The sequence below is a fragment of the Amphiura filiformis genome, chromosome 11 (genome assembly GCF_039555335.1).
Source record: "Amphiura filiformis chromosome 11, Afil_fr2py, whole genome shotgun sequence".
Taxonomy (NCBI): Eukaryota; Metazoa; Echinodermata; class Ophiuroidea; order Amphilepidida; family Amphiuridae; genus Amphiura; species Amphiura filiformis.
The window spans coordinates 29,532,184-29,548,644 of NC_092638.1; the positions used below are offsets into that span (position 1 = coordinate 29,532,184).

Below are 16,461 nucleotides of genomic sequence, written 5' to 3' on the forward strand. Positions count from 1 at the left end.
CAAGCCGAGGGTGTTTACCAATATACATGCCTAAAGGCAACATTGTCGTGTTGGTAATCAGATACATCCCATTGACTTACGTGTGGATAAAGCAATTTTTGACCCGCTGACGTAAAACTATACTCATTTTTGTAACTTTAGCTTCTTTTTCTCAAATTGTTTCACCACATATTCTTTATAGAAGGATATATATATATTTAGAATATGGAATAATATTGAGAAGCTGCTGTAAACTCCGAGAAATTAACCTTTCAATTTCAAGTTCTTTTTGGACCACCATATACTATAATAGTAGACAATATTTTGATTATGTTACGGTATGATATACATATCATACAAAACAAATATGAAAACACAAAGGCCCCCTTATAAACTAATAAAGTAATATATTATTAGTACGTTTAAGGTTACCCGCGTCTTAAGGGCTGGGGTATGAATCTAATGATATATTCTTAAAGTGTATGTAGCTGGGAGGAAAAGCCGACGATCAATTGAAGATTTTGACCTTTCATATTGAAGATATGGATTTTTTTCCCAAAAAGACCTAATTTTTTTTTTGTGTTTTGGGAAAAAAATCCATATCTTCAATACGAAAGGTCAACATTTTCAATTGATCGTCGGCTTTTCATCCCACCTACATACACTTTAAGTATAAATGATCAGATTTATAAAGTTTACTTCGAGTACTGTTAAATATCAAAAATATCAATTTTTAATCATTTGCCATAAAATGTGTATTACATTGCGAATTTCAAAAATAAAAATTATTTGATATCAGAAGGACATTCTTCGTATTCAGAATGCAATTCGATATGTCTGATGTGCTCTAATGTCCCACAATAAATACTGTCCAAACGTTCATACCCCAGTCCTTAAGACGCAGGTAACCAGTATTTAAAAAAAAGGGTGTATCTTTGAATTGATGTGATGGGATTCAATTTTATTCAATATCAGATCGTTCTACGGTTTCATGATTTAAATTACCATCTAATATAAATATGGTCCGAGAGGATTTGAAGTGAATAGAACAGATAATCAATTGACATGATTGAAAATGTTGACCTTTTGTATTGAAGATATGGATTTTTCCCCAAAAACACACCAAAAAAAAAAGTCGTCTTTTTTTGGGGGGGGGGGGGAGTATATCTTCAATAACAAAGGTCAAAATTTTCAATTGATCGTCGGCATTTCATCCCAGCTACATACACTTTAAGTATCATTAGATTTAGAAAGTTTACTTCGAGGAATAATTTGTCATAAAATGTGTTATATATCGCGAATTTCAACAAAATCAAACTATTTGATATCAGAAGGACATTCCTTGTATTCAGAATTCAATTCAATATTTCTAATGTGCTCTCATGTCCCACAAAAAATACTGTAGAAACGTTCATACCAGAGTCTTAAGGTTAGCAAGTATTTTAAACTGTTGCGATTTGGTAGTTCGCAGCATCTTGCGAATGGTAGTGAGCTTTGGCAAAAATTGCATTGATCATTTCATAGCAAGTGTGCAGAAGAATATACTTTTGTAGGTCCTGAGGTTCTTGAGTTATGTTGTAAAGAGGTCTGAAACAACAACACTTTTGTAAGACGTACATAACTCATTAACAACAATAAATCAAGCAAGTTTTCAAACTATATGATTTGTACAATGGACAAAGTGTTATTTTTCAATAATATATTGATTAAGATAATGAAAATCGATATTATGGCTGCTTCGACCAACAATGCCGCGTCTACCCTTAATTATTTTGAAAACATTATTTGTATAGCCGTTGTTCCCTGAGTAAATAGGCATTTAAATGTTATAAACAGCTGTCAATATGCAAATTAGGCTTCCTATAAATGAAGAGCTTATTCCCAAACCGTGTTAATAACCCCATGTGTCTCATTTACTTGTGTGATACAACCACAATTACTTTGACAAGTTTGATATGAGTTGTACCATCAACAAGCCATTATTTACCATAACAATGCTGCATAACAATATGCAGACTATTTTTCTCATTGGGAAACAAAGGTCTCCCACAATATTGTTACTGTGCATCCATCCACTGTTTGCTTTGTAATGGTGCATAAAACTGAAATTATAATACCTTAAGTTATATCTTCACAACCCATTGCAATATCGCACAGGTATAAAACATGGTAAATGAGAAACTTGGTTTGGAAATAAGCTCTTCAAATAACGTCCTCATTGTTCAAGTGTGTCAGTGTTAACTAAAATGAAATTGTCGGTGTAAATGGGATATTGGTCTTATAAATATTGCCTTTTTAAATATTCTGTTATGGCATTTACAAAGGTTAACTACGGCACACAACTATAGAATTTGAAAATGTTCTTACAAACCAAAACACATACACATCGGTTTGTTTTGTGTTTTCAAGTAATGCATTACTTTATAATTAAATTAATACTAGTGTAATGTTCAAAATAAGACACCTTCAAAAGTACTTTCGTTACAAAAATATTATCTTAATATCAAAGATTGCGGAAAAAAAAAGATTGTTACATTTTGGTCGAATTTATTTGTTTGAAAACATTTTACAAAACAACATTAATTAGAATTAGACCCCCTCGTCTCACTCACTTCTCAAGTATCATACATTTGGTTAGATCTTTAATTTGTAGAAAGGATATCATTTAACTCTTGTTTTTTTTGTTTTTTGTTTTCGTTTTTTTTCCTAGCTGTATACGAGACTGTAGACCTGGCGATATGGAACCAGAATCCATGTGTTTTTCCGCCTGTGACTGCTCAGCGCCTCCTGACATTTTGCTCAGCGTATCATACATTTGGTTAGATCTTTAATTTGTAGAAAGGATATCATTTAACTCTTGTTTTTTTGTTTTTGTTTTCGTTTTTTTCCTAGCTGTATACGAGACTGTAGACCTGGCGATATGGAACCAGAATCCATGTGTTTTTCCGCCTGTGACTGCTCAGCGCCTCCTGACAAAAAGAGAATGGCCATAGCCAAATGCACAACAGAAGATTGCACGTGTAAAAGCTCTCGTGGTAAGTGAACACACCCCTTCACATCACCCCACACACCCCACCCCTTCACAACACACCCGTCCACCCCACACCTGGACCCCGGGACTCGGACCCTAACACCTCTCAGACACAAACGACAAACGACCGTATGCACTAAAAACTTGTGGGATATATTGATAGAGGAAAAAGTTCCCCACAAATGTTGTATTAGGAATCCTAATTGGTGGGGTGGGTGGGGCATACACACCCACGAGGCGATCGAACCCAAACCCCACATCACCCACACACACCCCACCCCTACCTGCACCCCATCCCGCACATACACACACAACCCAAAATACTAGTAAGAGATAATTATGATTAAGGAAACAAAAAAATCATCAAAAAAATAGATTGCATTATTAACAGGTCAGTATTTCGAATGGTCATTAGTCCGAAAACAAAATAAGAGTCGTTATGAACCATGTTTACCCTTACCCAACCCCTTAACCTATAAACCTAATCCTTAATCGTGACCTTAGCCCTACCTATAATCCTTAACCTAACCTAATTCTAATTATAATCCTAACACTAACCCTAACACCAACCTATTAATCGCTATTCCTATAACACTAAACCCAACCCTGATCGTAACCTTAACCCTAATCCTAACCTAAAATATCATAAACCCTAACTTGAACCCTTTTAGCAAATGACCCATCTGGCCATGCTGACAAACCGGCTGTTCCCGTGCTAATTACCTTGCAAGCGATACAACCCAGCTGACAGTCTAAATCTATTTTAATATAAAGGATAGCATGTTGGAAGTCTGTAGTACTGACATTTACAGCATCTACGTTTGATTGGAAATATTTTTAATACATTTGGAGCATTTTGAAAAAAAAATGTACATTGTTATTAATATCATTTGAACTATTTTGTTCTATCCTCATTAATTAGGCATCCTGGATATACACGACCTTGACTTTTTTTATTCCTTGGAATTAGAGGAACAAAGAGGAACAACATGAGATATTAATAACTTAGAAAAAGCATTTTCAAAAATTTGATCCCCTTGTGTGACTTGACTTTTGACCTCAATAATTCTATTTGCTCAAGGGTGCTCGTGGCTCCCGGTGGAATTGAAAACTATAGGCTACATATCCTCTTCTACTACTTGAAGCTAAAAAATTGCACAGTACGCAACATCAAGATTACACTTAACGGTCATACTGTGTCGTCAATGATCTCGATCCTCGACTATAATGATATCATGTAACCATAGTGGCTGTGCAATATGTGTACCACCAGAGGAGCTCAGAGGGGTCAAAGTTACATTTTGATACTTCAGTTTCCTTTATGAATAAGGGGCTGTGCAATAATTATGTGTACCCCGGGGTGAATTTTCAAAATGGTCTGCCAAAATCGCTTGCCCCCCCTTTGGCCGTGCCAAAAAATCTTTGCCCCCCTTTGACGTGCCAAAAACCTTTTCCCCCCTTTTGATGTGCCAACAATTATTCCCCCCCTTACACATGCAAGATTTTGGGGAACCCAAATTTAAAACCTTAAATTGTCTTATCATATGTGATGCGATCAAGCAAAATCAGTCGGAACTCGGAAATATTGATTTTGAGATATAGCCAAACAAAGGAAACATTTCCTTTTGTTTCCTGTTGTTTCAATTTCATTGGGATTTTCTTCAAAATGCAGCTTTGTATATATTTTGAACTATCCTATAAGAAACTGAAAATTTAATATTTCCGAGTTCCGACTGATTTTGCTTGATCGCATCACATATATTGCGAGCGCAGCGAGTAGTAAATTTTGTATATTTGAATATGTTCCTGACGTTTTCCTACACCTTTTTAGGGCGTAATATAGAAATGGTGCCCAAAATATCTGTGCCCCTTTCGACCTGCCAAAATCGCTTGTCCCCCCCTTTCGACCTGCCAAAAATGCTTGCCCCCCTTTTTTTTGGCCCTTTTGAATCTTTGCCCCGCCCCCCTATAATTCACCAGACCAGGGGTACACATAATTATTGCACCACCCCTAACCAGCAAAGCTTGTTACCCATGCTATACCAGGCAATGTCAGACATGCACTAAACTTGAGATTGAGAAAAGGCCATTGGCAATTTATGGAATACCACAATTTCGATATGTGAAGTCTTCATCTAAGAGTAAATGATTTATTTTTCATACATTTGTTTATTTAAGGTTGAAATAATACAAAAACACGATGAAAATGAAAAAAAAAAAAAGTTCAAGAAAAGAAAAAAAAATTAGGCAGCTGATTTTCACATTTTTTGGGTAGGGTAAGTGGGCTCCTTTTTGCGGCCTGAGTAGGCTTACCTTGAATTATTTGAACCCCATTATACTCAGTGCTTTCAACGCATGGTTTCAGCTGGATGATCTAATTTTTTACAGATACTTTGAAATGATTAGGAAAGCTTTTATTATTATCTTAATTAGTTCCTGTATGAGATCAATCAATAAAGGTGATAATTCCGTATATTCCTGAATGGCTAAACCAAAATAAGACCAAGGATGATTACATTTATAAAATTTATTATAAACGTCCAGGAAATTAATAGAGTTAAACAAATCTAACCCAGCTAACGGGGTTATTAATTCCTAAAATATTTCCTGAATTAGTCAATCCATTATCTTTCATTTGCACATTGTTGTTAATAATTATTTATTTATTTATTTATTTATTTATTTATTTATTTATTTATTTATTTATTTATTTATTTATTTATTTATTTATTTATTTATTTATTTATTTATTTATTTATTTATTTATTTATTTATTTATTTATTTATTTATTTATTTATTTATTTATTAAATAAGTAGGTTTATCAACGGGAATTCATAATAACCCAGCAAACATAGAACGTTTTTCACATTATTCGCAAAAGGTTAGAAAAGGTTGACAGAAAACCTGTAAATGTCAGGTTATAACATTCCAAAACTTTTTTGAAAACTTGCTGCCAAATACTCTGTCATAATGTTATTTAAATGTTGACAGGATATTTGGCAAAATATTTTGCAAAAGTGTTTGCAAAAGTATTTTAAAATAGCATTTTTTTTCATACAAAACGTTTTAAAACGTTTTCATTAACCGACATTTTAATGTTTTTAACAATTTTAACCAAAAATGAAACCTTGTGTTTGCTGGAAATTTGTATCACGAGTAGTTTAAAAGCGCGTTGTACCGTAAAACCTCCGCTACAAGCATAAATAGTGTTTTGATGAAAGTTTAATTAATACGAAACAAGCGTAAACATACCAATACAATAGATTGGTCTTACAATAATACTTGTTTGTATATTCTTGGATCTATAATTTATTTGCTCAAACTTCATAATGGCGCCTGGAATAATTTAGCTTTCATCAGAAGCACTCTATATGCTTGTAGACGAGGTTTTACGGTATATTATGTGCCCTCCTTTCTGTTTAAGGTCTTGCTTTCCCACTTCTCCTTATCACCATGGCTTCTCGAAATTCTCTAGACCTTTTGTTATGCTCCCGCCCAAGGATCCTTCAATCATCCCAATGCATTACATGGTTGGCCGGGGTGACATTATCAGAAATTGCTGATATGGTCTGTTCTTGTTCTGATAACTTGCGTTCAGAGCGAGTGTACTTTTTGTTGACAGTTTTATTGACTTCAGCTTTGTGTTCTGCCATTATAGTCCCGAAAATACACAATGAAGATACAGCCACGGCCATGAAGCCCCACTAAATCATCAGACGGATTTTAGTCCACCCAAAAGACAAACGTGAGAAAAAAAACGGCCATTGCATCTACGAAATCGGATGCCAAAACTGTGATCTGACTTACGTTGGCGAAACAACTTCACGCATGTTCTGGACTACAATAGCAGAACACAAAGTGAATAGGCTACCAAAAAAAAAAAAAAAAAAAAAACTCGTTCTGAACGTAAGTTATTCAAATATATTAGGGGGGATTCCGAATTTCACCCGAATGAGTGCAGACTCCCCCCCCCTTACGGATCTCTGTCGATGACCTCTACCTCAGAACCAAAAGAATATTACACCGGAAACGGTAAAAAATGTTATAACATTACATTAAGGGCTGGGGTATGAACGTTTGGACAGTATTTATTGTGGGACATTAGAGCACATCAGACATATCGAATTGCATTCTGAATACGAAGAATGTCATTCTGATATCAATAATTTTGATTTTTGAAATTGCAATTTAATACACATTTTATGGCAAATCATTAAAATTGATATTTTTGATATTTAACAGTACTTGAAGTTAACTTTATAAATCTGATGATTTATACTTAAAGTGTATGTAGTGGGATGAAAAGCCGACGATCAATTGAAAATTTTGACCTTTCGTATTGAAGATATGGATTTTTTTCCCAAAACACCCAAAAAAATTAGGTCTTTTTGGGAAAAAATCCATATCTTCAATATGAAAGGTCAAAATTTTCAATTGACCGTCGGCTTTTCCTCCCTGCTACATACACTTTAAGAATATGTCATTAGATTTATATAATTTACTTCGAGGACTGTTATATATCAAAATTTTTATAATTTGTCATAAAATTTGTATTATATTGTGATTTTCAAAAATGAAAATTATTTGATATCAGAAAGACATGCTTCGTATTCAGAATGCAATTGATAGGTCTGAGGTGCTCTCGTGTCCCACAAAAAATACTGTCGAAACGCAATAAACGCTCATTTTAGATCCCTTATGAATATCCTTTCTCTTGACCCAAAAGCTGCCAGTAAAATTGTTCCTGATTGTTGGGAGTGGCCTTATTTTCCTTATTATTTATTTTCAAATCTGTTTCTCACTTTTCTTCCCATATAGCCCAGCATGCTTATGAGCATTTTAGTCTGTCTTGGGCATTTTGTATGAGCCTGTTCACGCCAGGGCCCAAGCGTATTGAAACAAGAAGTTCACCCGTTAAACTTGAATGCAATCAGACCATAATAGCCGGCCGACGGAGCTCAAAGTTTCACGGGGAATGAATATGTAAAGAGTAATAGACAGATAACAAGATATATCTTCGCTATAATATTTAATTTCACATATCAAATATAAACAAAGTCTCACAACCTAAATTATGATTTCCCGTACGCTTGCGATGTTTCCCCTTCGATAGCTGGCTGTCGACTACAAAGAATCGTAGGCAAGCGTGGTCAATGAGAGAAAGAATGTGGAGCGATATTTTTAAATAATTGATAAATTGATAGAAAATAGTGCCATAACACAAGCAATAACTGTATTCCCTCTTTAGTTCTATTATAAGTGATTTATTATGATAATTAGCAATACTTCTTGGCATAATTAGCAATACGTCTTAGCGTATATAGAAGCGATGCGTCGGTTGTGCGTCCTTGTAATTGGTTATAGCTTAGTGTTTCATTGAGCTACAAGAAGATCAGGTGTGGGTTCAGTAGATAAATAGGTCAATCAAAAACTAATAACAAGACTACTTAAAAATTAGTAAGTAGATCTAAAATATTGTCCCTGATTTGTTTTCCCATAATCCGGTAAATCCTTACTATCATTATTATAACAGTATAAGCCGTAAGGAAAGGAGACGCCTTGTACTTTAAATAGTTAAGAAATCCACGTGCATTATATCAATTAATTGAGTCACACGATCCATAAGCGAATAACGTCCTTGCCATTGCATACATAACATGGAATTGATTAAAACGGGAACAAATTATACCCGGAAAATATACCGACAGCAAAGGAATTAACGTACCAGGTATAACCCGTGTATCCTAAACAAGGATAAATAATGTTAAAATTGATTGAAACCAAAACAATTCTGTACCCTTTAGCTCTGATTTAAGACCTCATTTATTGAAATCGGTTGAGAATTAATGAAACGATGATCGAAAACCCATGGAAGGCACGAAATCAAAAGTTCCATTTTAATGTTAAAGCACTAGATTGGCGACTAGTAGCCACAGGTCTTTCGCTGGCCAGGCCAACGAAAACGTTGCATGCGCAGTGCATATGTCATGTAGTACTGGGAGTAAACAGTTGTCATGGTGGAAACATTCTTTGGACATATATATAATTGTTGTTATACCTCGTGTTTAGCTAAACGTTGGTAAAACTGTATTGCATTTTGATGTGACAGTCATAGTCATAACCACTGCGTGTAAATTGGCGGGAACCAATCACGCAGGGGCATTCCAAATCGTCCCTCTGAGCCACAACTAAAATGATTTTATTGTCAAATGCGCGCGAAAATTTGATTCAAAATTAGGACAATTGTGGCCCAAAACCATGAAAACCGGACCAAAGGAAGATGCACATTACAAATGTTGGTCAATTTTATTCCCCTATTTCCCCCTTCCCCGATCGGCACGCCTCTGCAATCATGTACATCAAGCCAGTATTAAATGATGATACTATTATGCATGATAAAAAACATCACTCACATGGTCCCAGCCATTTTGATTGAAAATATCATGATTTTTTTATTTGTATTTTGTCGTTTTTGTCAGACAAATTGTGCCCGATGAATGCAAGACAGATCTGCACTTTTGAAGATGGAGTTTTCTGTGAATACGGGCAGAAGTACTGTGTTAACCAGAAAGATATGCGTGTCGATCAATGCGAGTGTAAACCTGGATGGACAGGACCAGGTTGTGACATCTGTGATGGGTAAGTTGCTGAAAGACTAATGTTCAGAGTCCATATATCCCTCGAATATCCGTGGTAACGTTATGGGATATCTGTTTACAGATTACTTCACGCATATTACAAACAAGCACGAACTGTGGATCAAAATTTGTCCGGCACATGGTGAAATTATTCGGATCTCTGTTTCCCCATTCATGTGTGGCACGCAAACATAGCAGAGTTTGGACCATTGAGCTCAGTCTGAAAACATTGAAACAAACTCGAGAAGGTCGATAACCATTGTTATTAAGGGCTGGGGTATGAACGTTTGGACAGTATTTATTGTGGGACATTAGAGCACATCAGACATATCGAATTGCATTCTGAATACGAAGAATGTCATTCTGATATCAAATAATTTTGATTTTTGAAATTCGCAATTTAATACACATTTTATGGTAAATCATTAAAAATTGATATTTTTGATATTTAATAGTACTTGAAGTAAACTTTATAAATCTGATGATTTATACTTAAAGTGTATGTAGGTGGGATGAAAAGCCGACGATCAATTGAAAATTTTGACCTTTCGTATTACAGATATGGATTTTTTTTTCCCAAAACACCAAAAAAAATTAGGTCTTTTTGGGAAAAAAATCCATATCTTCAATATGAAATGTCAACATTTTCAATTGACTGTCGGCTTTTCCTCCCTGCTACATACACTTTAAGAATATGTCATTAGATTTATATAATTTACTTCGAGGACTGTTATATATCAAAAATTTGAAAAATATCAAATTTTTATAATTTGTCATAAAATTTGTATTATATTGTGATTTTCAAAAAATGAAAATTATTTGATATCAGAAAGACATGCTTCGTATTCAGAATGCAATTCGATAGGTCTGAGGTGCTCTCATGTCCCACAAAAAATACTGTCGAAACGCAATAAACGCTCATTTTAGAGCCCTTAACGTAGCATATCTTAAATGGGTCATATAGGCCATACCGGCTGTTCCACAAGCCTTTTATTGTAAATGAGTATATGTAAGTGTTTAATGTTGAAATATGTTGCTCTTCAAAATAGATTTACAGTGTTGCATTAGCACAGAAAACACTAATGAACAATGATTAGTACAAACACTGGCTAATTAAGTATTGTAACATCGTTGAACATTCAGCTATTTCACATTACGCACTAGATAGCAATTGCATGAAATAAGTAAGATCAGGCTAACCAATGGAATAGATGATGTCAAATGTGCCTATTCCATCCAGTCCTTACAGTTGCGGAATAATGGAAATCTGTTTGAACGCAGAGACGACGAAACATAGGCCTAATGGTCGTCATATGGTTAAATTAGTTTTAGGCTGACGTCTTGCAAGGTTGGTGGAGGAATTTCAGATACAACAATAAGGTCACGTGGTTACTTCTCCATAAAGGATATAATGACAATTAAATACAAAATGAACCCACAATGCAATGTTTCGGTGTGATTCAAGGCCAGCTGGTATCATATAGGGAAGCCAGGTGACCATTCATTGTTCTGAGTCCCTTTGTATTCCAGGCTGGTAGTTACTAACACCTGGTAGAATCTGTCTCCACCACCATTTTCCTGAGATCTTGCACATGTTCTAGAAACCAGTTAACATCTGGACATTTTCTGCGTTCAAACGGATTTACGTCTTTCCGCCATTGTAAGCGATGGAATAAACACATGATATCACAGCAGATGACGCCTTCCATCCTATTGGCCAGCTGTATCTTATCTATTTAAGGGTATACGAGGTATTGTTGGTCGAAGCAGCCAAAAAAAAAACCGATTTTCATTATCTGAATTAATATATTATTGAAAAATAACACTTTGGTGTTTTGCAAAAGTTCATTCTACAAATCATATACTTTTGAAAACTTGCTTAATTTATTGTTGTTAAGGGGGTACTACACCCCTGCCCAATTTTGTGCCTGTTTTTGCATTTTTCTCCAAAATTATAGCGCATTGGGGACAAGTAAGATATGTATATTATAGGGGCAAGGACTACAACTACTGCACTGGAAATATTATTTCAGCACAGACAACAGTTGTGGAGTTACAGTCAAAAATGAGGGGAAACCAATATTTGATCAATAAATCAATAACTACTTGCTTTGAGTTGCTGAATTGTCAGTACAGTAGTTGTAGTCCTTGCCCCTATAATATACATATCTTACTTGTCACCAATGTGCTTTAATTTTTGAGAAAAATGCAAAAATAGGCACAAAATTGGTCAGGGGTGTAGTACCCCCTTAATGAGTTATGTACGTTTTACAAAAGTGTTGTTGTTTCAGCCCTCTTAACAACATAACTCAAGAACCACAGGACCTACAAAAGTATATCTGTGATATTTGAATTCTTCTACACGCTCGCTATGAATTGAGCAATGCAATTTTGCTAAAGCTCACTACCATTCGCAAGATGCTGTGAACTACTTTTCTTCTGCTGCTTCGACCAACAATACATCGTATACCCTTCTTTTTTCAGCGATTTTGCTATACTTTTGGCCACTTTAGCCATGATGAGGATGATGATGATGAGGAGGATAAAGATGAAGATGAAGAAGATGAGAGTGATGATGGTGGTGGTATTGATGATGATTGTATTATTGTCTACATTATGTGTCGCATATTGATCCCATTTTGTGGCTAGTCCATGTTGCGTATGTCATGATCATTCTGAAATGATAATTCTGATTTATTGATAATTCTGATTTATTATTTATTTGTTTATTCTCCGTACACTCAGTTGCCACGATGGTGGTTCTCCGTCTAATAATAGAACAGCAATGGTCCTAGGATCTCTCCTGGTCATCGTCGTCTTAGTACTGATATTACTGATTATAATATACTGGCGGCTTGGAAGACTACCATGCCATAAAGAAAAACCGTAAGTAGTATACCTCATTTTCCCATTTCCAATTATATAGGCTACTAGTATCTACTCCAACTGCAGTGACACCTCATTTTGTGGCCGTACACTACAAATGAGCCGTAAAGTCGGCAAATTGTATTCGGAGTTACAGTGTAAAATGTGCGTGAAGGTCGTATTCATAGGTGCCTCAATTTGGCGCGACAAGTTTCTCATTTGATAGGGTTTAAACCAATCAATAATCCGATTGCTGATAATCGGAAGAGGATAATAATCTTCTACCTATTTCTATAGAATCCTTAAATATATTCTAGTCTTTGTTTGCTTTGGTTAAATTCTGTTCAAGTGGTGGGTTACAAAGCATTGTATTTTGTCTAGGTATGTATAACCAACAATTAACAATGAGAGGACATTCCTGAACCTCACTGACTTGGGGATGATTTGAAATGACCGCAAATTATGACTGTATGATATTTATTACCAGCAATGGAGGAAAAGAGACACGTGTAGAACCGAAAAGGTACCATTTTGTTGAAGGAGCAGAATTCAATAAACCATAACCCCACCCCGCTTCTGGATATCGTTTGAAGTCAAATGATATACCATTTTAAAGCTTATGATATCTATGTTCTAAACAAAATTACGGCTGATTCGTAGTGTCCGATCACATTTAAATTTTCCTTCGTAAAGCCTATTTTCTGTTCTACTAGAAGGCATGAACACCAGTCCCATAGTTATATGTGACACGATTAAGGGAAATGAGTCGGATGTCGCTAATATTGATTTTGGGATATTGGCAAAGAAAGTGTTAAAATTCAATCAGCGATTGATAAATTGACGTAACTTCACAACATGGGGTTTTCAGTTTCTGAAAGCTCTAAATGTCCTCTTTAGAAACATGTGTAAAACTTATTTTCGACCATGTGACTCATTCGCCTTGATCTATATTCTAAGTAAAAGGATAATACCTATACATCCAAAGGTCCATAGAAATCCATGAGGGGTCACTGAAGCTGGAATAGAAAATAGAGGTGCATTTTCATCCCAGCACACGAGTTTCAAAGCGACGCGATAAAACCCGACAGCATGGACATAAGAATATCGCCCGAGGAAGTGCTTCCTGCAGTAATGCATTGTGGGATATATGGAAAACAAAGTAACTCCCGAAAGCCTTTACGACTACTTTGCAAAGGGTTGTGGGAATTACCCAAAGGCGGTGAACACACAAAGAATAATTTGTCCTTTGCGCGTAATACATTTTGACATTATTATGTCACATGATGATACTTTTGCATGTGGTATGTCTTGTGTAAGAGATTGATGTTTACCTTGTCAATTTATCAGAATTTGTGCGCCAAAAATTACCCCGGGAAAATGACGAATATTTGCAAATAACATCCCATTTATACTGTCATATTGACAAATACTAAATAAAGGTGTTTGTTTATAGACAAACATATTTATTGATGTTGTTGATGACCCCATGTTGACATTAGCCAAATAAGATGTAGTTCAGCCCGTAAGAGTATTTAAAATTAGTTGCATTTCATGTCCGCTATCTTTATATGCGCGACATATTTAGAATTTAAAATCAATATACATTTTGGGCAAATGGTCTATTAATATCACAAACCTACTACAAATCTGAGTAAAAATACATATAATACTAGTATAGCTATTCCCAAAGGTCTGAAAGCATTACTTCTAACAAACTATTTTTAAATTTAGTAACATACTACCATACTACTATATACCTTTTCAATCCTTAACAGTATTACTAATCGTATTAACTCAATTTTAACTTCCGCCAAGGCAATTTATTGTATCAAAATCACAAGATAAAACGTATTACTTCATATTTCAATAGAACTCAAAGTTCAAAAGCAACTCTCTTCATGCGGGTGTCGACTGCAGACGACATGTTTAAATTTTTTTTTTTCTAAATTCAATAATTTCAGAAATGTAAATTTTCATGACCATATTTGGAATCAGCATGAAAAATGCATTTAAATGAGTACAAATAAGCCTAGTATTGGTTCAGTAGCTCTTAAGATAGTTCTTGATATTTTGAGTATTTCAAAACTTTTTCCGTTGAAGCGCATGGCTAGCACGCAGAGCATTCAATTAATTAAGAGGAAGCAATTAATGAACAAGGGATTAATCATAAAAGAAACAATGCGGTGATGTCCAAGTTTATGAATAACTCTCCTAAAATAGTTGCTAAGTTACAATAATATTGTTTGATATGTTTTGCATTGTTACTATAATTCCAATTGATTGATTGATGATAAAACAATTCATTATGCGGGCTTTATCCGCACAATATTGCCAAATTGGATCTTAATTTTGAGTCATGTTTAAACATCTTTGATATTCGTATCCATAACTGTACTGATTATTGCTAATTAAGTATTCTATATTATGAAGGAAGGCCATAAGCGTGACACCGACATTGTTTCTGTAACCTTATTAATACTGATTAATTAATTTTTAGTTAATTTAATCTGAACGTGGCGTACTAGCCAAAGTTGGGGGTGGGTGGGGGCAGGACAGGGTCCCCGGTTCCAGCGACCCGTCGGTACATTTTCCACATATTGTCACATGCTCTAGTCCGTACGCATTCCTAAAGGCAATAAAGTAAATTCAAATTTGTGATTTTCTCAACAACTGCTCATTTTTGCAGGACTCTGTTATTGTAGTTTGGATTCCTTGCGTCATTTCCTTTCTGAAAATGTATACTTTTATATACTTATCATCTTTACATTTATAGATACAATCTTATCTAAGTTACAGCCCCGAGGAAGCCGTACGCCGTGGATTATAAGTAAAATAACTTGATGCACAGGCTTTGATATTTGGTGTTCCAAAAATATTATGATGTCTAAGGCTATATTTAGATATGGAATACTTTTGTATTACTGCCATAAAGCTAATTATGGAATTAAGAGTAGGATGAAAATGTGTTCTTATACTATACCAAATCCTATTGAATGTAAATGTATCAGCCCTGTCACGTATATAACTCCCGAGTCATATTATTTACGATGTATACATAATTATCATTATGCGATTGTCCCTAACCACTGACGTTGTTTAGTAGACCTTGGCAACATGATGTAATTTAATAATGTTATTAGATGAATTTTGAAACATGCTAAACACGATCTGGTCGATGAGGGCAATTTTGAAACATACCTTTGGTGTTTTCGGTATATGATAGCATAATGTATGTATAAGGTAATAATAATATAGTAACTCATTTTTCACAAATGCCCCCTTTTGCTCCCATGGAGCAGATCGTCCCATCATATAATATGACATGTATGAGACGCCAAATTGTGCAAAACATTATTGGTCTGTTTCTGTATCGTCACTAAGCAGGTTAAATTCCTTTTTATATGTCAACTTGAAGAAAATGCCCTGACACATCTTCTTATACTTGTTCATACATTACATAAAGGTCTTCCCGCCCAACGACTTATTTTTAAAAGTTAGACAAATTTGACGCAGGCGTTATGGGATCTTATGTTCAAAGAAGGTCATGTTTATTGACTGACTCCACATCGCATTGTCCGCATTAATCCGCGTTCCAATGTGATCTCATCTTGTGTGAGCAGGTGGCATCGTGTCATGAGCGCCCTACACGCATACTACGCACTGTAACCCACTTCCCGGATGTGGATTCGAGTGCCGTGCAGTGCAGACACTTTCTACTACGGATGATCATCCCAGAAGACCGGATTGAAACGTTTAAATGCGGCCCCTCTAAAACCATTGAAATATTTAGGCTAAATATAGCAGAGGATAATGGTATGTGAACTATCGACTAGGCTAGTACGTACTTGCGCTAAATGCACACGTTTACTACGGCCATAAACTAATCACGGAATTAGGACTTGGCCAAAAGTGTGCTTTTATACCAAATCCTATTGAATGTAAATTT

At 35.2% G+C, this 16,461-nt stretch overlaps 1 protein-coding gene across 1 annotated transcript in view; it reads left to right on the plus strand.

Annotated features, from left to right (window-relative positions):
- Positions 1–2,875: 2,875 nt before the first annotated feature.
- Positions 2,876–16,461, plus strand: part of LOC140164694 (uncharacterized) — a 29,424-nt gene continuing 15,838 nt past the window's right edge. Inside the window, exons 1-3 of the mRNA XM_072188048.1 lie at positions 2,876–3,014; positions 9,492–9,651; positions 12,396–12,536. Coding sequence (XP_072044149.1) covers positions 2,900–3,014; positions 9,492–9,651; positions 12,396–12,536 — 416 coding nt within the window. The 5' untranslated portion in view covers positions 2,876–2,899. The remainder of the gene's footprint in view (positions 3,015–9,491; positions 9,652–12,395; positions 12,537–16,461) is intronic.